Source organism: Rhagoletis pomonella, unplaced genomic scaffold (genome assembly GCF_013731165.1).
Source record: "Rhagoletis pomonella isolate Grant_MI unplaced genomic scaffold, Rhpom_1.0 Rhpom_scaffold_00007, whole genome shotgun sequence".
Taxonomy (NCBI): domain Eukaryota; kingdom Metazoa; phylum Arthropoda; class Insecta; order Diptera; family Tephritidae; genus Rhagoletis; species Rhagoletis pomonella.
In genome coordinates, this window is record NW_023458561.1 from 37,388,010 (window position 1) to 37,412,440 (window position 24,431).

At 35.8% G+C, this 24,431-nt stretch overlaps 1 protein-coding gene across 8 annotated transcripts in view; it reads right to left on the bottom strand.

Moving 5' to 3' along the window:
• Positions 1 to 1,624: 1,624 nt before the first annotated feature.
• The window catches only part of LOC118742713, a 221,922-nt gene continuing 199,115 nt past the window's right edge, over positions 1,625 to 24,431 (bottom strand). For 6 of the 8 annotated variants that reach the window (XM_036474984.1, XM_036474983.1, XM_036474986.1 and 3 more), the window contains 10 exons: positions 20,343 to 20,440; positions 16,554 to 17,515; positions 15,902 to 16,348; positions 15,292 to 15,732; positions 14,784 to 15,208; positions 14,569 to 14,716; positions 14,292 to 14,505; positions 12,994 to 13,211; positions 12,706 to 12,869; positions 1,625 to 4,190 (listed from right to left, as the gene is read on the bottom strand). In XM_036474984.1, coding sequence (XP_036330877.1) covers positions 3,441 to 4,190; positions 12,706 to 12,869; positions 12,994 to 13,211; positions 14,292 to 14,505; positions 14,569 to 14,716; positions 14,784 to 15,208; positions 15,292 to 15,732; positions 15,902 to 16,348; positions 16,554 to 17,515; positions 20,343 to 20,440 — 3,867 coding nt within the window. In that variant the 3' untranslated portion in view covers positions 1,625 to 3,440. Of the gene's footprint in view, positions 4,191 to 9,948; positions 10,047 to 12,705; positions 12,870 to 12,993; positions 13,212 to 14,291; positions 14,506 to 14,568; positions 14,717 to 14,783; positions 15,209 to 15,291; positions 15,733 to 15,901; positions 16,349 to 16,553; positions 17,516 to 20,342; positions 20,441 to 24,431 lie in introns of those variants that run through there. The other 2 variants (XM_036474988.1, XM_036474987.1) reach the window with 2 other exon arrangements.

The following is a 24,431-nucleotide window of genomic DNA, read 5'->3' on the forward strand; positions in this document are numbered from 1 at the left end:
TAATATATATTTCCGATGGATATTGGTGCGCTGAAAACGAATCAGGCCGTTATGTCAAGTTCTAAACCTATAAGTACACAAAACACTTTTCATTGTCATATTTGAGGTTATGTAGAAACGCAAATAAACTTTTTCCTAGAAAACTAGTAAAAGCACCCAGAAAAGAAATGTGTGGTTCTAAGGGTTAATGGATTATCGTAAGTATTAAAATTTCAAAATGCGATATCTCGGAGGAAAAGTTTATATTTGGGCAAACTCAATTGCATTCGAAATGAGAAGATTTGCTTTTTAAGATACTTTGACTTGTTTTCTATGTAAAATTGTATTTGCTATGCTATATAACCTCAAATGAATGATAAAAAAACGGCTTTATTGGCACTTTAGGTTTGGTTCTACGACCAGATTAGTTTTCAGCCCACCAAAGTCCTTCGGAAATGAATATTAATATATTTGCTGCAAAAAATCAAATTTTCTTGACCTGTGTAAATTTTAAAATTTTATTTGATTTTTTTTTTAATAAAACTCTTCTTTTGCATAAAGTTCATAATCATTTTAAGTTACAATGCACACACAAAGAAAATAAAACCGAAAAAAAATTAAAACAAAAACCAATAAGTTTATTTAAAATAAAATATTTGTATATTTCTTATTTAAACGTATATTCATTTGTATTAGGGTGGTCCTTAAAAAATATCAGCATCATGAGGCACCTCTTTATTTGGTTCTGCGTACAAAATAAAGGCAACCACGAAAATTTCAAATAAAGGGCCTTTTTATATCCCAAAATTCGACAAAATGTTGACTTTGACCAGCCATAACTCAGGTAGTTTATGAATCGATATGAATTTGAATAACATGTTTAGTTTATCAGATCTCCGGTTAGGATTTTGTCGAATTTTCGGGATTAAGAAAAATTTTAAATTTTTTAATCCCAGTACCGTCCCCTACAAATTTGTTTAAAATTTGAAATTCTTGTCAATAGCTTAGTTACGTACGCAGACCAAAATAAGGGTGTGCCCCATAAAAAATGTAGACGTTCATATTTTTAAGGACCACCCTAATATATATCTGTGTATGTTTTAGTATGTCACATTTAAAATTTATAGTTTTTATAACACTGCAAACTAGTTAAACAAAAAGTTCATTTATAATTTTTAGTAAGTGATTATACTTGTACATACATATACGTACACATATATTTTTCAATTGTCTTGCTTTTCAAAATTATGATATATGTATGTACATATGTATTTTCTTATTTAAAAAATTTTTTATGCAGAAAAACTTTACATCTCATATACATAGCAGTCCTAATGCTAGACACCATCGAATTTTTAAGGTGGTTCATCAGAAGGTTAATTCAATTAAAACTATTTTCTACAAAAGTTACATAAGTATGTACAAATTTTCTAAGGTAAAATATACATACATACATGCGATTTAATGCATATACTTGCATAATACACATACATATATACTTAAGTGCAATTCCATGTTTTAAATAAATGTATACACATATATTAGGGTGCATCACCAAAAAAAGATGCCGATTTTGCAACGTTATTAAAAAATGTATTTTATTTTAAGACTTCCGCCAAAATATTACGGAAAAATATTAACGTCAGCTAGACCGATTTGAAAAAAAATATCTACGAAAATCTCCTTAGTTTTTTGATTATATTGATACAATTTTTAAAAATTTGTATGCTTAATCTCTTCTACCATCTGAGGAGAAAGAATATTTTTGGAATCTATGTTTATTTATAAAAAAATGGGCTTTTGGAGGCATTTTCCAATAGGTCCAGCTCGCGTAAATCTTAATATTTTTCCGAAATATTTTGGCGGTACTTTTAAAATAGAATACATTTTATATTGCCGCTGGAGAAAGAGTACCGTTTTTGTATGGAAAGTGATGCACCCTAATGTATATAAGTTATTATTTTAAATATATAAATTTATTCTTAATATTTAAACTCATTTCAAAGGCGCTCTTGCATATATATATTTTTTAGTAATTTTATGAAAATATGACTACTGACGTATAAAATCTCAGCACTTTTTTATTGAATATTTCTCTGTATAACGACGACTTTTATATTAGTAGGGGTATTCAAACTGGGTTTGCGAAAGCTTCAATAATTTTTTTTGTGAATCTTATAACTTAGTCATTTTTTTTTTTTTTGTTTACCAAGAAGGTGCATTCAAACTATATATTTTACCAAATAAAGTTCACACCGAAGCTTTCAGACGTTATGGCTTTCAGCGCATTCGCCGCAATACAAAACTTATAGCTAAATAAAGTGCTGAAAGCCTTTTTGTGGAGTTCCACTCTAAAGTAAAAATGTAACTTCAGCACCCTTTTTTCATATTTTTTTTAAATTTTTTTCAAACTAATATGCATATCAAGAATACCCTTATTTTATGAGCTGAGTTAAAAAAAAAAATATTGTTAGATTAGAATTTCGCCCAAGCTTTGCAGACGTTCAGCGTTTTATTCAGCTTGTAATACTTATAGCTGTACATTAGGGTGCATAACCAAAAAAATATAGTTTTTTTCACCGAAGATCTAAAATTTATTTTACTTTACTTTAAAACTTCCGCCGAAATATTTCGGCAAAATATTAAAATTTACCTGAGCTGGACCCTTTTGAATATACCTCCTAAAAACTCGTCATTTTCGCAAGCAGACCTTTTAGGTTTAAGTTCTCCTATGATCTGAGATAGAAAGATTATTTTAAAGAACTAAATTTATTAAAAAAACTCGATTTTTTAAGGTATTTCCAAATGAGTCCAGCTCACGCAAATCTTAATATTTTTTCGAAATATTTCGGCGGAAATCTTAAAATATTATACATTTTATAACTTCGGCGAAAAAACGACATTATTTTGTTTTTATGAAGAGTGATACACCTTACTGTACATATAAAGTCTGAATGATTTAAAAGTTTGGTGTGGAGCTCTAGTTGCTTTATTGTGTTGTACTTTACTGCATACTATTTAATATATGTACTTATGTATTTTTATATTTATTTTTCATAAATAACTCGCTTCTAGATTTTTCCATTTTGTTTGAGGTATTTTTTGAGCTGCTAGTATACCCCTTACGCAACGACCTTAACGCTCAATGCAGTACGAAAGTAAGATCGTACACACGCGCACAAATAACGATTAATGCAGCAACAGAAGATGATTGGATTCGCTTAAGACATTTTCGACATTTATAAACGTCTACGCATTTTGTCATTTTAATTTCTATGTACATACATACATAACTACTATGTATGTATGTATATTTTCCACGCCTTTTCCAAACACCCGTTGTGCGATTTCAATTTTTCTGTATGTGCACACAATATTGACACATCCCGTATTTCTTCTCAACATTTCCACAACCCACTCTTTTCCAGTACCATCGTCCACCAACCTCATTGCGCTACTCTTCAATGATTCGGATCCTTATTATAGTCCACGTACACTCGCACCACTTCACCCGAGTACTTGCGCTGTGACGGCATAAAATAGAAATCCGGCGTATCGGCGCCACCGCTAGCGCTCATACGTGGATCTTCTCGTGAACGCGAACCATCGCGATAATGCCGACTGTTGCGTTCTTCGCGCGCAGGCGCGCCTCCTGCTGCTGCCGTGCTGGAACGATGGCCGCGTCGCTCTTGCGTGTAATAGCCAGAGGGCTGCATATTGGCATGGTGTTGTTGTTGCGCCTGCTGACGAGGCAACGAGTAGGCGCGTTCAGCATAAGAGCTACGCGTGTAGGGACCGGCGCTGCGATCATTGCTGCGATCGCGCTCATAGCGATCGTAATGTCCCCCGCCATTCTCAGTGGCTGTAACTGCAATGTTTCCGGTGCTACGCTGCACGCGTCCATTGCTGCGATAATCATGCGTACCGTTATCATACCGATTGCGGCTGCGCGAGTGATGACCACTGCCGCCACTATGACCGTTAGAACCGTCGTAGTAGAGTTGAGATTTGCTGGTGGGTGAATGGGACATGGGCAGCGTGGTTTGTTGGCTGTTCGTATTGGAAGAGCGACTACGTAACTTATCTTTGCCCGTGGCGACGACACTCGAGGATGTTGTGATGTTTTTCTCTTCAGTTTCGCCATATGGGTCGAATGCGTAGTTGGTGTTCGAAGCGAATTCTTTCCAAGGCGAATTTTGTATGAGTTTGTCCTGAAAAGTTGTCGGAAAGAAATTTTTATTATTTCTGTTACTTGCTAAGGTGTGCATAGATAATAAACCAGTCAGCATAAGGTATTTTTATATATATTAACATTTTTAAATTTATAATTCCCTTCTTGGATGCTGGACATGTAACGGACAATCGGTGAAAGTCGCAATTGCTGCGTCAGCAACGGCCAAATTTATGGCAACAATTTGTAAGTGAATTTGCATTTATTGCCTGCAATGCAAGAGGCATTCTACAAAATATAATAAATTTTGATATGGTTTTAATATACAAATGTGCATGCATAGTATTTGTGTTTCAGATAACCAGTCATACATTTTGATTGTTGCTATTTTGTCAAATTGAGCAGAATTTACAACTATTTTAGCATTCAAGTTTAAGACATAATACAAACTAATAGATATACATTAGGGTGGCCCAAACTTTTTTTCCTCCAGCCACCCCCAGATCTGGAGAATATCAAAAATAAAGAGACGATTTTTTTTTTCTTTTTTTGAAATCGATTAATATTTTCCGGTGTCGCCGGGGCTTTGAAGTTTCCCATGTATTTTACATGGGGAAAATACATTTTTTCGTAAAATAGCTATAAAATCGTTAGCAATAAATATTTCTTGATCGAATAGACTATTTCCCTTCTGAAGTTTTCAAAAAAAAAAAAAACTAGAAGCTTTTAAATTAAAAATTTTACTAAGTGTATTTTAGTAACCGATAATCTTAATTAATAAATAAAATAATGTTTTTTTTTAGAAAGATGGCAAACCCGTTTAAAATATTTTTGAAATCTCTTCAAACGCTTTTAGTTTAGATAAAGGAACTTAAATATTTTATTGCCCTTCTAATAATTTTAAGTTTCGAAATATCTGGTAACCCTATTTTTCAAAATTTTTACCACAAACCCATAGAAAACATTGAGCAGAATGAAAAAAAAAAACAAATAAACCCATCCATTGAGCTGTGCATGATGTGGTTACGAAAACACAAAATAAAAATTTTTTGTATATAACAGATAGGATTATTGGTTATTAAAACACATTTGGTAAAATTTTTAAGTTAAATAAGCATCGTAGTGTTATTTTTTAAAGACTTCTGAAGGGAAATAGTCTTAATCAATCAAAAAATATCTTTTTTAACGATTTTATAGCAAACTACTACTAAAAAATGTATTTTTTTCCATGTAAAATACATTGGAAACTTCCAAGCCCCGGCGGCACGGGTAAGTATTAATCAATTAAACAAAAAAACGTGTCTCCTTATTTTTGATATTCTTCAGTTCTGGGGGTGGCAACAGGAAAAATCAAAAAAGTTGACTTTCCTAGGTATTTTTGGACCACCCTAATATACATACATAACTACTTACTATATACAGGCGCTAGCCTATAAGAAGAGTGGTTACCACACTTCGGCATTAAAAAGTTTTTTTTTTAGTGATGCGCTTCTTCTAAATACTATTCTTTTGATGACCCTATATGAATAGATATACAAGTATGTTTTACACATTTATTTTACATGACAACTGCAGATAAATTTTTAACTGGGTAAATACTGGGGATTTTTTTTTATTATTGCACACAGATCGAAACTTGGAATAATACGGATTTTGTTAAAGAATAAACTATATTAAAAAAAAAATAATAATTAAAAATACAAAAATTATAAAATAAATAGGCAAATCTTGTCAATTTGTGAGTGTCGTAAAGTTAAATAAGTACTAAATATGTATGTATATTTAATAAATAAAAATTTATATTAAGGTTGGAGACTCTATTTAGCTTAAGTAGTTGCGAATTTAATTAATAAACAAGAAATGTATGGTGGCAACCCTCTTTGTTATATTTCCATGAATGCATATTTTTTTACAATTAACTAGATTTGTTATTTTAATTGTACTAAAATATAAGAAGTCAATTCCAAAATGACTAAATTAAAATATAATTTCGAAATATTTCAAATAAAAAATTATCTACATTGTACCCTTCATATTAAGTACAAGCAAACGAAAGGAAAAATTAAAAATTAAGAAATAAACCTTGCCATGCTAAAATTTTTGGAAATTAAATGAGCTCTTAACTGCAGTTAAGCACTTGGTGGAAATAGGCTATAAGCGATATCATTATTATTAGGTTATATTTATATAGCGCTGCGATCCAGCTAGAGCTATTGTGCTAACTCTTATCAAGTCACTCCAACCTTACGTTATTAACGAAATTAAGCAATTTGGAGGTAGTCATGTTCCAGATTTTGGATGGAGATGATAGTCGCTCTCCAAGGTGCATAAGTCTAAGTCGAGTTATACGCGGCCAATCACATAGTATATGCTCCGAGGTTTCATCCTCTGGCCCATAAAACCTGCAGTTCGTCTCCTCAGAGAGTGCCATTTTGTAAATATGATAACCCAGCCTGCAGTGCTCAGGTATCCGGTGAGAGTTCTTACACCCGCTAAGATTTAGCAGCCGCTCAGAGATTCCTCGAGAGGGAGTTGTGAATATTTTGAACTGCCGTTTGCCCTTTGTCGTGCGCCATTGGGTTGTAATTTGCAAGTCCTCCCATCACCTTAGGAGCCCTGCTGTTTATCCTTTGGATGGACCAAAGAAAGGCTGAGGGCCGACCAAGCTCCGTTTGGTACCGTATTTCGCTAGAGTGTCAGTCCTCTTGTTGCCATGGAAACCCTTATGACCCGGAACCCACCACAGGGTTATTCGGTTACTGGCTCCTACTTTTACCAGTATCTTTTTGCAACGGTCTACTAGCTTTTTTCACCGTGTTACAAGAGTCAAGTGCTCTTAACGCTGCCTGGCCATCAGACATGATATTTATTGTTGTCCCATTTATCCTTCTGCGAAGACATTCGTGGGCGCAGACTTCAACGCTGGAATAGGATTGGGTATATGCTCATCGGGACGCTTTTTCGAAATCTAGATCGATATACACTAGCCTCAGTGTTGCCATCCTCAAGTTTCGAACCATCAGTGTACCAGACTTGAGTTACCTCGCTGAACATGGCGGTTATCGTTTTACAGGTATCCCTTTCTGGTGTTATTACCTTTTGCGCTTTGTTGTTGTTAAATTAGGTCAGATTCGGTAGCATTGAGTCTGTGAGTTTTACAAGGGAAATGATGATTTTAGGACACCCAAATGACCCCTTAAGTCCCTACTTTTCAAGCTACTTAGGTTCGGCAGCCTCAGTGCGCTCCAGTAAGCCTCTTTCTCTATAGGTATCTATATATCGGTACTATAAGATATACAGTAACGCGGTATAATGCGGTAATACGGTTCAGCTGTATCATTTGATAGCATAACGTTATACCGTGCAACACAGGGCAGGGCCAGTGATGGGCAAAATTGTATTTAATAACTATTAAGTACTAAGAACATAAGTACTTAGGTATTTATATTGCAGTAAACACCAAGGTACTATTTACTTAAATATTTTGGATATTGTCTACTATATACCGAATATGCTAGTATTAACTTATTTGCACTGCGCTAAATACTTAGTCTAAAAGTATTTAGTTGGTTTCATCTAACGCAACACCGAGTACAAAAGTATTTTGAGATTTTAGCTTCTTTAACTACCACGAACCAAAGTATTTAGAAACTTCGTATTTTCTAAAAAGTAAGTACTTGTTATTTAGTCAGTGTAAAAATAAAAATTTCTGAATTTTCGAGACTATTTCAGGATTTTCTAGACTTCTTCGGGATATGTCTAAGATTTTCGGAACAATATCGAGATTGTTAAGACTTTTTCGGTATTTTCAAGGTTACTTCGGCATTTTTGGGGCTATTTCAAGATTTTCGGTAATTTAGGGACTATTTCGGGACTTTCGAGACTACTTCGAGATTTTTAGGATTTACGAGATTGACGCACTATTTCTAGATTATCGGGACTGTTTCGCCATTTTCGAGACTACTTCGAAGTTTTCGGGACTACCTCGGGATTTCTGCGATGTTAGGAACTAAAAATACGTATATATAAAAATATAAAAATAACAATATCGATAAATATATCGATAACAATACCGATTATTATATCGATGACAATATCAATCACAAAATCGATAGCAATATGGACAAATAAATCAATTGCAATATCGATACATCTATCGACATCAAGATCAATAAATGCAACGGGAATCCCGAAGTGGTCTCGAAAATGCCGAAATAGTCGCGAGAATCCCGAGAAATAGTCTTGAAAATCCTAATTTAGTCCCGGGAATCTATAAAATCCCGAAATAGTTCCCAAGTTGAGGTGTGGTGAGTTTAGTTGTGGTGAGTTAAAGTTTGATGAATTTGGGAGTGCTAGGATCAGGTGTGGTGGGCGTAAGGTTCCTTTTAAATTTTTCTTAAACCATAAAGTATTTATTTGTAAGTATTTAGTTATCTACTAATAACCTTACTACTTCAGTGTTGCATCTCTAAAGCCCCTGAGTACTTATCGCCTGCTAAATACTTAATTTGTTTCTACTTCAGGATCTAGCAGCTCCTAGATACCCAAGTTTTTTTTACATTAGTATCTAATTGTTTTTTACTTGAGTATATACCAACTCCTAAATAACTGACTTTTTCACTGGATTATTTAGAAAACTCCTTAGGTTTTTCTTACTTGACTATTGATGAGATGTCTATCTCAACATACTAAGTATTTAGTATCCAAACTGGTAATTTAAATACAAAAGTACTTCAGTACGCCCATCACTGGTATACACTATCTACAAACGTACCACAATCTATACAGCAAGCAATAAATAATCTTACACATATCGTTACCTTAATATAGAAAGGCCCTACCTAACATTTTGGTTTCTTTATGGGCTGCTGAAAAACTCTGTAGAAAATCAAGGCTGTTCTTGTTGAAGGATCTAACTAATTTTATGCTGTATTAGTTATTTTTAAAATCCAATAGGTTTTAGTGAATAATTGGCAGACCTTTCAACAGTGCTGGATTTGAAAAGTAAATGAGTTAGGACTCCTCTATATTAAGGTAACGATATCTACTACATACTTATAATGCATTAACAGACGTACAAATAAATCGTACAATTTTATAAACCAAATACAAACTATTTACAAATCCATAAACAAAATAGCAAAAACAAATGCTGACTGGCTTATTGATACTATGCTTAAGTACATACATACATACAAATGCATATGTAGATATATATACATATGCACAAGAGATAAAGGGGATGAGTAATGGAAATGGTTTAGGACGTGTAAAGCTCACGAAAAGGTTAATATAAGACAGAAGAAGAATAGGGGGAAAAGGACGATATGAAAGTTAATTAGAATATGAAAGTATAAATATTTAGTTGAAGATTGTGTAAACAGTTAATAAAAAAAAAAAACAATTTAGAAACATTTAGTGGGTAAATTTTGAATCAAGAAAAAGTAGTCAGTTGCAGAAGGAAAGCGTGCAGTCAGAGTGATGAAAGATTTTTATTTTACTTTTTATTTAATTTAATTACCAATGCAAATTGTGAGTAGATACAAAACGGTAGGGATATTTTCGCTACATGCAATTGCACTAGGGATGGGATGAAATTCTTCAATGCACTTGCTGGAGTAACTGGCCAACGCATTTTAAAGGCAGCTAGTATTTCATTTTGTTTAGTTTATATATATGTATGTATTTATGCAAGTACAAATACATTACCTACACAAGTATATATGTACGCATTTAGTTTAACGATTGTGCTTTAGTTTTATTTAAATTTTGGGGTTTTCCTTCCGTTATTTTTTTTATTATTTAATTTTCAAAGTTCACTAGAGGGTTGATAGTAGCGTTGTTGGTGTAGCCGTTGCTGATATATCCGCCATTCGTCGGGTATTACGTAAACAAGCTTTAAATATTGTCACACAATGAAATTGGTATTAATTATGGGATGGGACAATTTTTATTATTATTATTTTTTTTTATACAAATTTACATATGTGCTATGGTGTATATGGTTTTGGATTTGGTATTTGTGGTATTGGTGATTGTTTAATTTGAATGTATGTATGTTTGTGTAAATCTACAAAACGATACCTATGATTAACGGTGTTAACACTCATACATACATACATACATACCAATATACATATGTACATGGTGTTTTAAATAAAAATAAAAAATAAATAACAAAATAAAAGTGTTAGAGCTGGTTTTCACTATGTCGTATTTTGACGACAAAATTTGTCTTCATATTGTGACACATCTTTATCTCCTTTATTCATACAGCCACCGAATATACTATAGGCCAAAGACGGGCAGATAGCCGATTTAGCAGCGCAAGTACACGACTGAAGACCTATTCTGATCTCAATCAATCGATAGATCCTTTGTTTGGTATCATTTTAAAATGTGTTTTCACTTATTTGATGAATTGAATTTGACATAGTGAAAACCAGCCTTAAGATAGAGTGGGCCGTTGTGAAAAGGAATTAAATTTTCAGCCATTCAACCGAAACCGAAATTTTGCAAATACTTACTAGGACACAAAATTCAATAAAAAAATTATATTACCATTTTTTCTTGTGAGTATTTAAAAAAAAATATTTTTCGACTTGATGATGCTCCTCAATTTACACCTCGCTTCACGTGAATAGGCAAAAAATGTATCTTCAAGAAACTTAGACTTCCTAAAGCTTTCTGGTTGCCTTAGTTTTTCCAAAAATTATAAGTTTTGAAGCAAAGAAAATGAAGAAAATGCCTTATCACGCTAGATGTAATTACTAGCCAAAGCACGGCTTGCGTCGCGACGCCTGTTAAGAATGTGGGATCTCGGCAAGTACTTCATTAAATGGTTTGTCAAGCAAATTAAAATAGATAAAATAGAAATATTTTTAAAAATTAAATGAAATTAAAAAAATATATTTTTCTTTTTCAAACAAAAAAGCCGAAAAATTAAATGAGAAAAAAATATATGCCAAAAAAGAAGGAAATATGTAGTACTTAAAGATTAAATAACAACATCTCTTTTAAACAAAATCAAAAATTAAATTAAAAAATGAATAAAATAAAAAAATTTAAAAAATAAAAAGAGATACGAAATAATACAAATAGATTTTTCTTCCTAAATCAGTAAAACACAAAAATTAAAAGAAAACGAAGTAACCACAAGTGAAACAAAATGAATAAAAAAAGAGGAAGCAAATAAAATAAAACTAAAAATTAGATAAAATTAAAAAAAGGTTTTTCTTTTTTAAGCAACAAAATCTAGAAAAGAAAATTAAACTAAAAAAGAAAAAAAGTTTTAAAAAAGTAGATTAAGTCCCAAAAAATAAAATAAAATAAAAGAAATATATTTAATTGTTATAAGAAAATTAAATTAACAAAAAAACTAATTAAATTTTGAAAATTCTTGAAATTAGAGGAAATTTAATTTTTTAATTTTTAAACAATGCAATTTTAAAATTAGAAGATAATAAAGCTAAAAAGTGAAAAAATAATTAAATGAAGAAAAAATAAGTTTATAAAAATTAAATGAAATATTCATTTTAAAACAATAAAATACAAAAATTATATGAAAATTAAATTAAAAAAGAAAAAAAAAATTATATAAAAAAAGCTCCGCTGCCCGACGACCCGAACTCGTATTCCACGGCACGCCTGTGCTTTTTTCACTCCACCATTGCGACTGTTGGAGCGAGGCGAGCTAAATAGTAAACAAGTGCTTTCTCTTAAAATAGCTTTTCAACACGAGTGGAGATTGAGGGGGCTTTTTTTCTATGACTTTTGTGCTAGAATAACAAAACTATCTGCCATCTGTCTTACGAAAATCTTTTTTGAAAAGCAATTAAAAAAAATATTCTTTCTCCGACCCGATATTTATTTTTTTAATAGTTCTACAGGAATAATCGAATTATTTCCATAGCCAAAGTTTAATGATTTTTGGTGGCTATAATTTACTGATATTAGGGTGGCACGCTAGGGTGACTTAAGTTAATGAACTTTGAAACAGAAATTTTAAGATCCGACTATTAATGCCTAAGATATGACGAACATTGTAAAAAGGCGACACCTGCATTCGGCAAAAAAAAAATGAAATTTGCCTTCGAATCGAAATACTTCCTTGGCAAAAGTTTGATGGTTTTTATCGAGCTTTTATCTACTGACATTAGGATGGTTCTTTAGGGTGACAAGAAATGAAGTCTGGTGGGTACGTACTAGAAAGGGCTAATTTAGGCCAATGAACTTTGGCTCCAACAAAAAAAATGCTTCATCGAGACAAGAACATCGATATTATCATTCCTCAAGGCCCGACTGTAAATGCCGATGATATGACGAAAAATATAAAAAAAAACGGGCCTCACGTTCGGCAAAACAGGCATTCACTGTAGACTCAAGGGTGTACGGCGAACTATTTTTTTCTGGCACGGTCTAGTGTACATCCATACCATGTTCAAATTTTAAGGCATACTAAACTTCATATAAATATTAATAACAACGACGCCCCACTCTAACTTAATCGGTAATAGTAAGTAGATACATACATATGTACGTTTGCTTAAACTTACCTTTTGTGTTTTATTTTTACGTGATGTCTTGCAGATGGTGCAGATCGCTTGCACCAATGCAATGAATACCAAAGCGGCTATCAAGCCCAGCACTATGTACAATCGTACTTCGGAGAGTTCGAAGAACGAAAGTAAGGTTTCGTCATCCTTATTGGCTGTTTTATCTGAAATGTACGGAAACAAGAATGTAATTAGAATGAAACAAAAAAAAAAAAAACGCAGGTAATCCTATTAAAGTTCAATGTAAAAAAAAATAAAAAATCACGTATACGCCATGTCAACACTTACATTCCAATGCCTCGAAGTCTAAGAATTGTGGATCCACCGTCAGTGAGCCCACTTTGCCTGTGGCAATTTTATCTTGCAGGGCTGCCTTTACAATATCACCATTCTTTGCCGATTCACTATTATCCGCACCTACTGTATTGGTTGCCAACGCATTGCCCTTCTCATAGTCGGCTTTATCGAACATGGCTTGCAATTTAGCCACCATTGTTGTGCCTTGTCTGTTAAAGTAAAATGAGAAAGTATGTATACATGTATTTATACAAAAGTATTGCGAGTATGAATTGAAAATAAATCTTGCATATATGGACGCTTGAAAGTACGTTAAGCTGGACATAAATTTGTTCAAGTTTAAAAACCGACATTTAAGAAATGAAGATTTTTCGTGATTTCAAAATTGGACGTGCATTTTTTGTTACTTATAGAAACTGGGCATACAATTTTGTTAATTGAAAACTAAAAAAAAGCTTTGGAAATTTGAAAACTGAACATACGTTTTTCGACATAAAAACTGGATATACATTTTTGGTCAAGAAAAATTGGACCAATATTTTTGATAGTTTAAACTAGACATTATTTTTTAGGTATCTAAAAACTTGGCATACATGTTCGATCATGTAAAGCTGAGCATTAAATTATTACTTACTATATCCATTTTCCAAAGGCATAAGCTGTTATGACGCAACATTTCTTCGACTTTTAATTGATCAAACATATAGATAAAAGTTGAAAAATGTATATCTAAATTTTTAGCTACCAAAAATGTTTGCATAGTTTTTGAGTTATCAAAATTTCATACCCAGTTTTTGAATGTCGAAATATTTATGTGCAGTTTTTATGACTGAAAATTTATGTTCAATCTTTTCATGTCGAAAAATTTATGTTTGGTTTTTTAGATTACCAAAAAACTATGACGGTTTTTTGAATTGACAAAAATTTATCCCCAATGTTTACCAGTCTTTAGCTAAAAACGTCAAAAGGTGAGATAGAAAGCTGAACAGCAAATACAAATTGCAGGCCATCTTTTCAAGGTAAAATATTCTATTCATTTGTCCACCGTAAATTTTTAAATGCTCAGAGTTTAATAATTTTAAATTTTTATATACGAATTGAATTCGGTATCGTTTATTGCTTAAAAACTGCTTGTTAAACTACCAAACGCTTTACAAATCGTATCAAGATTATTAAAAGAATAATCGAATTGGTTTACAAAGCGAAGTCAGCGCTAAATTTTGAAATTTTTTTAATAAACATTTTTGTACTCAAAAACATAAATTTACAACTCAATTTCGATAACTTACTTTTCAAAGCCCACAATTTCCGTCTTATAGTAACCAGGAATATTGTTGAGAATGCCATTGAAGGAGTCTGAGATAGTGGCGGCCAAGTTGTTGAACTCCACGGTACCCGGTTGTGGTGCTTCAAACGACTCAGCCAGATTCATGAGTTTTACACCAACAGCATACACAAGTCGATTTGGCGCTGGCGTTGCGGTATTAAAAACGCTTTCCAGTTCTTTAAGAAAAATAATAGACTCAAATAGAAATACATGACTTAGTAGTTTCATTGAATAAATACCCTTGCCGCAGGACTTAATGCACACACGCGTGGCAGAAATGGTTGGCGTGCGTTCGTGCTTGGCCATTTTCTTGTTGACAGCATGGAATGCCCCACCCAATACAGGAAAGAATAGATAAAGACAATGATCATCGGTGAATGATAAGTCCTGCAATTTTAGAAAAACAATGATTTTCGAACCCATAAATGCGACCAATACACAGTCAACAACGCACCTGCTCATCATTGCTAACGCGCTTGCGATCGAATTCCAAAATCGTCACACCATGCTCGATGCGGCCTGTAGGTGTGCCGATTATGTCCTGCCGCACATCTAATTTCGGCGCGCCGTAACCATTAATCCATGTATCCATTAGGAAAGGACGTCCATTGCGATCTACCCAACCGATAATGGCGTCTGTTTGCGACATCTTCTCATCACCGCTGAAACCAATGCCAGTCCAGGTTTGTGTATTGGACGTCTCGATGTACCAACGCATTACATCGCCGCGACCCACAGTCTCCCAACGAGCGTAGTATTCGCAAGTGTGATTTTCAGGCGAACAATCGCTGGGGAATTTCCAATGGCCCAGGCAATCGTTGTCTAGCAAATTTGTAGAAGCGTCCGTTACCCCATCTGCTGCGGCAGTCTTTTCCTTCTCTGCAATTAAGCATTCACAGTGTTGAGGCATCGACACATTTTACGGGTATTTTCATTTCTTAATAAATAGTTGTTTCACTCACCAAAGAAATTCAGTTGTGTAACGCCACGTTGCATTCTGTGTCCATGATATTTCAACTCGTCCGGTTGATAGAAATCCTTCACCGATGCTGTTTCCGTTTCGATCCCAGAAGCTGGTATGTGCACATATTGTCCGGGCTCCTGACCCTTCGCCCAGATCACATGCGTCAACGTGTCGTCCAGTGTGTGGTCGGTAGGTTCAGTAGCCACAAGCTTCTTGCGGAATATGATAGTGGTAGTACCATTCTCTTCAAAGCCCGTACCGAGCGAGAGATCCGATTTACCACCGTAAAATTCATCTCTTCGTGGCGTCGAACGATCGCGCGTATAATAGTCGCCAACACGACTGGCCATACCACGCGCCGAACCTATAACTATATCAGTGCAATCCATGGGATTGAAGTCGAATTTGGGCGTGTAGGGGTTCAGTCTTAACTTCGGTTCTATAAATGGAGATAATGAATAGTGTAAATATCAGATCTTTTGAGAAATTTGAGTAAAATAGTAAAAAATATGGTAATGCAAAGTGAAAAGTGCAGAATACGGTGCTGGGTGGGTGTCTGGGTGCATGCGTGGAAATGTTATGTGTTTGCGAAGTGCAGTTATATTTACCACTCTTGGTAATAGCTTGCTTGGAATTAAGCTGATTTTTAGCGTGTGGCTGTGGTTCGGCCGAAGGCTCTGGCACCGCTTTCGGTTCCGGCTCCGCAGTTGGTTCAGGTGCAGGCTCCGGTTCGGAAGACGGTTCCGGCACAGAAGAAGGTTCTGGTTCCGGGGATGGTTCTGGTTCAGGCTTTGGCTCTGGTTCAGCCTTTGGCTCCGGCTCAGACTTTGGTTCATGTTCTGATTTTGGTTCGGGTTCTGGCTTTGGCTCTGGCACAGATTTTGGCTCGGGCTCTGACTTTGGTTCTGGTTCAGGTTTTGGTTCCGGCTCTGATTTCGGCTCCGGTTCAGGTTTTGGCTCCGGCTCTGATTTTGGTTCCGGTTCAGCGACGGGTTCAGGTTCTGCCCGCGGTTCAGGTGCAGGCGTTGGTTCAGGATAATTATCATTGATCGTTTCTGTTAAGTTTTTAGTATTTGCAAAGGAAATAAAATATTTCGAAAGGATTTAAAGTGCGATTAATAAGAGTGAAGAGAGTTTGAACAAAAAAAAAAAAAAAAATGTCGAGTTGAACACTAAAGCTAATCATATTTCTGTGTTGAGTGCTTTAGGTAAGTTTTACCGACAGTTACTAAATACAATTATTGCATTTTTTACACTTACCTGGTGCTTGACGTCTCCTACGTCCTGCTGAGGAGCTCACGCGGTATGAAACGCTAGTAGCTACTGAGGTAACACCCTCCATATTTTGCAATATATCATCTTCATGCTTAGCAACGCGTTTGGACTTTGTTGATGTTGCCGGTTCTGGCGTGGGTTCAGAACTCGGCTCAGGTTCTGGTATGGTTTCTGGTTCAGCAGTGGGTTCAGGCTCTGGCTTTGGTTCTGGTTCCGATTTTGGCTCTGGCTCTGGTTGGGGCTCTGGCTCCGATTTAGGTTCAGGCTCTGCTGTGGGCTCTGGCTCGGGTTTTGGTTCTGGTTCGGCACTTGGTTCCGGTTCTGGCTGTGGCTCAGGTACGGCAACTGGTTCATTTTGCGTTAGAGTAGTCTTCAAATCACCGATATCACGTATGAGCGGGAAATTTTTACACTCCACGTTTAGCGAATTCGGTCGCCAACCCAAACCTACCCAAGATGTGCCATTTACTTTGAGCACCACTTCAATTTCTTTAAGCTCCTCCAGCAAACGCCAGTAGAGACGAAAATCAGGCGATAATTGTTTCATCGAATAGGCAGTCATTTCCAACTCGGTGGTCCGGTAAGGTGATTTCTTGTTGCAACCAATGCCATACCAGCCGAAATTACAATAACACTGTTTACGTGGCAGTGATGTGCCCGCTAGGTCGATACATTTGCCTTGACTGCCACAGTCTTGATTGGTGGAACATTCGTCTCTGTACTGGCAATTCGGCCCATAGTAATTCTTCTCACACTTGCAACGCGATGGGAAATATTTTCCATTGCCTGAACAGGCCTCGCGGAAGTCTTTGCGATTCTTTACGTCAACATCGGCGCACGACCAAAAGCGATAGCCAGCCGACCACTCGTCAGCCTGGCGGAGTAGGCGCAGTGTGCAGTTATGGCATTCAAAATCTTTGGGTATGCTAACCTGAAACGACTGGGCACTGGGTGAAGGAGGAGTAAATAAATGTAGATAGAATAGTTTGTACAGTAAAACATAGATACATTTTAATATAATATTATAGATAAAAAAGCTCTAAAGGCCGTTAAAAATGAAATTTTTTATAAATGCGATATTAAGAAGCAAAACACACCGAAATTCAGCTTTAGTGGTTGCAACTTTAGGTCGAGAGGCTGGAGAACAAAACCAGATGAAAATGAGATTGTAATTTACAGAAGAGGATATTAAAAAATTATCATTTTTTGTTATCAAACACAAATATTCAGAGATGTATGGGTACGGCCGCAGTGGTCGTATAATTTTTAAGCAGACACTTAGTTCAGATCTTTAACTCAGGTAATGCTTGTGATACTAAATCATCAATGGGCCGGGAGAGAGCTTCTCCTCTTACGTCCGCGTGATTTACTTTTGAGAGTTTTCTATATTTTTTATATGGATAGGCACAGTTTTTGCGCATAACCGTTGTAAATATATAATCCAGAGAAAATGTGAGCGAGCAACGCATCGCAAGATTAGGTGGTGCCAGCATCCTAAATATATGATGAAAACTCGTCCGGTCCGAAAACATGCTTTATAGAGTATTCTCACTCACGCAGGAGCTTCAAAACTTGAGGACCCCTAAAACTAATACTGAGATGGGCTGGAAACCAGTAAAGAGTACTGCAGTGGTATAAAAGCCAATTCGCAAAGCTGGGTTCACTCAAATGGCTTGATGACCTTTTTACGGAGGCAAGCATTGAGACTCTCTCTTTTTTTGTGTAGCCTCACTTGCTTGGAAATAAGGTGATGGTTACACATTCCACGCCCTCGACAAAAGACGTATTAGTGTTGTTGCAACAACTGTGGCGAACGAAGATACTATTGGATCCTTTGACTGCTTGCTATTGTATACCACAATCGTAGAGGCCACTTGTCGTCAGCTTCGTTTATAAGTTTGGGAAGCGTGACTTTAGCTTCAAGCCCATAAGAATGATGTTCTTTAAGTGTTAAGTTACAAGTACTATGGCTGTGCATCAACATGCCTATAAGGCGGGAAAATCTAGTGAGACTGATCTAACAAAAAAAAAAAGTGCTTTAGTCATCTTTTTAGACACTGCCCTTAGGGCGATGTGCTTTTCACTTTGCCTTGGTGTCATACATAAGACCTCCAAAGCCTTAGCGGCTATTTGCAAAGTAAAAAGGTCTCTGGCAAAATACGTATGGATCTATATCTCTATGATCAAATTCATTATCGGTTATGCATCAGAGGTATAGTATACCAGACTCTGCAGCAATAGAAAATCGAAAAATGCTACAAAGCAGTCATCGTGTGTTGTACGGGGCCTGCTCTACGGCGCCTGGCTCTGCACTTGATGCCCTGCCATACTTATCATCGATTTGCAGCTTTAAACTTGGTGAGGTCCTTACGACCAGTTGTAGTCTTAAAAGAAATGGGTGCTGGTGGCAGAGTTCATTACACCACTTCCAGACCAGTTCCACAATGCAAATCTTAGCTATGTAAATTGTGTTAAAAAACATAACGACCTTTTTTTACTCTGAGTGCTAGGCCATTCGGCATCATCTGGTAATGAGATAACTGACTATTTGGATAGAGAGGGCTCAGAAAAGGTGCCCGCAACCAGTTATAACACTCGGGAAATGAAGCCACCATAAGAAATAGCTGGATCTATCACTCAGCATTGTCTGAGAGGCTTCGCGTGGTTGCGTGGTTCGTGAAGAAGGTGTGACTGCTGATAACTTGTGGGATTGTTTACTGGACACTTCGCTGGCCAAAAATATCTGACTTCGATCAGCATACATTACAACCCCGATTGCTCTTCCTCTCTCTCTGAAGAGAATGAAACGCCGGCGGAACAGTTTTTATGTCTGCGTCCCGCTTTTGCAGGCATTACGTGTGAGGCTTTCGACAGCGATGTGTTGAGAGACGAACAACTCAACTCTTTTACACCCACCCCTGCTTCGATTTTTTCGTATATTGTGTAGTTTTAAAGCAAATTAAAAGGAATATAGGGCAGTAAAATTGGTGGTAGGTAGCCTGAGTGCTGTTTTTTGTTTCTCGCTTCCAATCTTCGCCAATAGTTCAGAGAAGATTTGTTTCAGTTTCGTTATATGCATGAAAATTTATGAGACCTTTGTCTTCAAATTTTTCTTAGAGAGAAAGTTTCTTAGACTTCTATAGCCGCTTCGTTCTTTGCCAGAACATTCCAGAGACTTTTGTTCCCATTTTGTTCGCTTAGAAATGCTCACGAAGGTATTGTTCGCATTTTGTTCACTTTGTTCTTATATAAGTCCCGTTGAGGATATTATCGACAGTTTTGTTTTAACTTCCGAAGGTTTTGTTCTCATTTCGGTTTAGGTTTTTAAGCGTTCTCTCGATCATTTCTTATTATTAAAACACTCTCAAGATCATCATATTCAATGTTTGTATGTAAAGATATTAGCCCAAAATGAGCCGTAACGCAATAAATAAGCCTTGGGGGGAAAAATTGTCTCTAATATTTTATTTTTGTTTTGGTCCAATTGAACGCAGTTTTGGACCATCCTATTTATCGGAAAAATTTCCACAACATACACTTAAAACTGCACGAGCAAAACAGATATTAAACATTTTATTTTTTTCTTCAAACTGATATTTATTGAAAATCTATCTTTGACTGAGCTGCCTCCAGCCAGGGCATTTTGGATGTTTTAGAGTACTTATTTCTGACATGACCCCGGCAGAAATTTGTTTATTACGGAATTTTCGAAATTTGAAAAATGGGCTATTTGACATAATGTGGTATGGAGTGGGAGGACTTTAATTAACTTACGTAACATCAGTGCGCACGAATTCCGACTCATTGACATGCGGCGTCAGGTCCAACACAGGCCGGTCGAGTTCGTCAAGTAATTGTAGGCGGAAGCCACCCTAAAATCACAAGAAAAGAATATAACTACAAATTAGTGTTGCCATTTTTAATGCGAGTCGTAATTAAATTATTTATGTATATAGAAAAGAATAAATACATAAGGAGATATGTGTGAAATATTGTGCAAAAATGTCAACGCTTTGTTTTTAATTGTGTTGTTGTGCTACCAATAATGTAATTATAAATATATACTATGTAACTCCTTTTATGTTTTATTTTGCTTTCAAAATTTTAACTCATGCACCGCTAAAGTGCAACTAACTCCCAGGCAAAAAAACATTCAGCGTCACCTTCATCTTGGCTGTCTGTAAATCAGCAGGCCCTAACGTGCCAACATCAAATTAAGCACAAACCCACCTCAGGCATACAAGCGTGTCGTGGCTTTTTAGTTTTTTAATTTACATTGTTTTTTGTTTTAATTTGCTTTGATTTGGTTCGCTTTTTCGTTTCTCGCGCACATGCCTTTCGCGCTGTACAAAAGTCATACGGTAAAGTGTTTAAGCCAAGTCAGTCAAGCACTGCTAAAGTTCTAAGTAACGTTCAGTCAAGCAGCTAGTTACCTATGTGGGTATTTGGCCAAAACGGTTCAGCACTTACAACTACATTCTATGTACATATATACTCAGCATACATACATATATAAACACATATATACATTACGTGCATATGAGTTTTCTTATAAAAAATCAGTCAGCGTGGCCGCACATCATAAAAGCGTCAGACTCTCTCAATTAATGTGTTCTTGAATTGCAGTTATTATTATTTTTAAACAATATATGAGAAATTCAGCACATATCGCCTTATAATTGCATTATTATAAATATGTAATATAATTATTTGTGTGTGAGTTTTCGCGATGATAAGTAGGTACTGAAAGGGCATATTATAATACAAACGTAGTATGTATGTAGATTAGGGTGCGCCACATTTTTTCTTCAAATAGTTGAAATTTCGTTCAAGAAGTGTTAGTGCTAGCTCTGCCGGACAAACGATGCTCCCACTTCGCCTTTCTGCGATCATTAAGCATGCAGCACGAAAAACTTCAACCCGAACATTTCAGAAGATCGACGCTACTCCAAAAAAGACAGATAGGAGCCACAACCTACGCCTGAAATAGAATTATAACACCATCGATGTCTCCTACAACAGCAAGAAGCCAGCAGATTCACAGAGCGCAGAACTGCACCCAGCAACATTAGTAGATACTAAGTTCACTCCTAGTATCAGTGGCGAGGTGTTTATGCCACAGTCAGTAGGCGCTTATATGATGAAAGGAGCCAGTGAATGGCTAACAACCAGCGACACATTATATTCAATTCTGAAACAATTGACCTGAAACCTGGAGAGACAGCGGCGTATCGTCAATGATTAAACCAGTTCGCAGCGCATACGCGAATGGGATCCTAGGCCGTTCCAACCGCCAAGGCAGTGCGGCTTTGAAACTCGTGCCTTCCGTCCGCCTGCCCAACACGAAAGCCAGCACCCAAAGTGTCGGCGCGAAAGGTAACCTAGGCTGTTCCAACCTCCAAGGCATTGTACAAACGTTACGGGCTTGATACTCATCATTTCTGAATGCTTCCTGGTACGTTAAGTTTAAAGGCAAACTTTTCTCACACAAGTGGCAGAAGTCCAATGATTTGCGTATTTTGAGTAGTTGACTTTAATTAGGGACAATGATTTCTCCAGGGAGACAACTCCTCGAAATCGACCCGCCAAAACTGACATACCGCTTGTCGTATAGACACCTCATAATTTCGAAGAAGGATCTGATTGCCAATGGGTTAGTCGATGCTCTGTGTGCCAAGTGCTCTACTTTGCATCCTCAGAGACCTGAGAAACGGCAACGGAAAGGGCAAAAATGCAGGGATCCTGGGAACGGAGATCCTGGGCTGAAATAGCAAGACAGAGCGAAGAGCATAGTCCTTAAAGACGAAAGTATTCTTACTCTTATCATTTGAGGGCGTGCTATGAATATCTATACATAAACATACATATAACAGTGGCGGATCCAGCCGGGGAAGGGAGGGGGGTTAGGTGTTTGGACGTTAAACTACGTGTCAGTCAGTGGCGGACCCACGGGGGGTGTTTTAATACATAGACGCCGTATCATACATACATATGCGCACATAGTTTAACACTCGAAATCAATACGGGTCAATACGGGGCAAATGAATTGAGAAACTGCTAGGACGGTGATTTCTTCTAAACAAAGGTAAATAGTTTAGGTGCTGCTTACCAAAAGAGAAAAATTAAGAAATTTCGAAACAACTTGCGCTCACAATGTTCATATGGTCTATTCTGGGGCACCCTAATACTTACATATGTATATACATACATACATACGTATAATATCAGTAAACAGTAAGTTTTAATGAATGAGAACTAAAACAGCGTCACTTGAACGTAAAAATTGCCGTAATAATGTAATAATGTATATATATATATATGCTTAGTTAATTAGAAGATTGAATTAAAATAAAGGGCAAAAAACTTAAGAACAATATATAACAAAGAAATTATAGGGCTACACATTATAATAGTATGCATATGATGGAAGTGATAAAAAATAAGTTGTGCACTTTTTATACCACCGGGAGCACATAATTAAAAGCTTGTATTTTTTAATATTTTCAGCTTACAATAGCTATGAAATGCTTATATCAGATTCTCATGTTACCGCTAAAAAATAGCTAACAGCCGTGCTAACTATGTACTCCTATATATACATACATACATGTGTAGATAATACGTAGAGCAAGAACTACAAAAATTGAAGTTTAGTAAATCAAGTGGTTCCCTAAAATTACAACCAGCGCTTTTTTAGGATTTGGCTGGTCGATCAGGATTGGAAATCGCAGGGAAAATGGCTCCTTTCTTCTTCTTATTTGGCGATGAACCGCTTTGTGGGTTTGGGCCAAGACAAATTTCTTCTTCTTCTTATTTGGCACTACAACCGTTCGTCGGTTTGGGCCGAGACCTAAAAGCTTCCCCCATTGGCTCTCTCCTTTGCGAATTCGTGACAGTTGGTTATCCCGAGCGCAGACAGGTCTCTCTGCTAAAATAGTACGAAATCTTTACAACTTTTCACTCTAAGCTAGCGATATGCTTTATCGCAATCATTATTTAAATTAATATAAATCAAAAGTTAATTTTTTATTACTGAGGTAGTCGCTTTGTTTCTTTCATCTCACCATTTCACAATCTCAATAGAAAAAACTCTTTCTGTGAATGCCGAAGTTGCAGGAATAGAGAGCATAAGCGAAATAATTAATTAATAATTAGTTAACTACGCACTGTCAATTTGGCCCTAAGTATTTTTAAAAATGTTGCCATTTTTTATCTGTGGACCCTTTGTTTTAAAGTATATTGTTATTTCAGTATAAATGTCACACATTTCAAAAAATTTCCTTCTTGGAAATTACTGAATTATATTTATATTTATAACTGAAGAAATATAGTATTTTTGCATGCAATATCTTTTTCCAACAGTATATAGTACGCAGAACAAAAAAATAGCACAATACTATATATTATAGTACGGTTGGTAACCCTACCGTGAGCCCCCACAGTATCTAGTTTTGAGCAAAAATGCTGAACTAAAAAAAATCGTCCTCAAACTTGGATCCGATTCGATTTGGAATTTTTAAAATACGATACCAGATTTGTATTTTGTATATCGTTCATTTCGATAAGTAAAATTTCAAAATTGAAAATATTTTTCCTGGGTTATTTATATGGAATCTAATATTCACGCAACAAAGGGTCCCTGACGCAACAGAATCCCTACCTCCTCTAACTACATTCCAACTCAAAACATGGCCTCTCGCTCTCCCTCAGCAAAACAACTTTTATTAAAATTGCTACTGTTCGTGAAATGCTAAATTCATTGCGCTGGTCCTGGTGCTATTTTTTACGCTGATAAAAAAAAAATGTTCCTAAGTGTTTCTGATAAGATACCTACTTACCTACTTATTGTATAAACTTGTATGG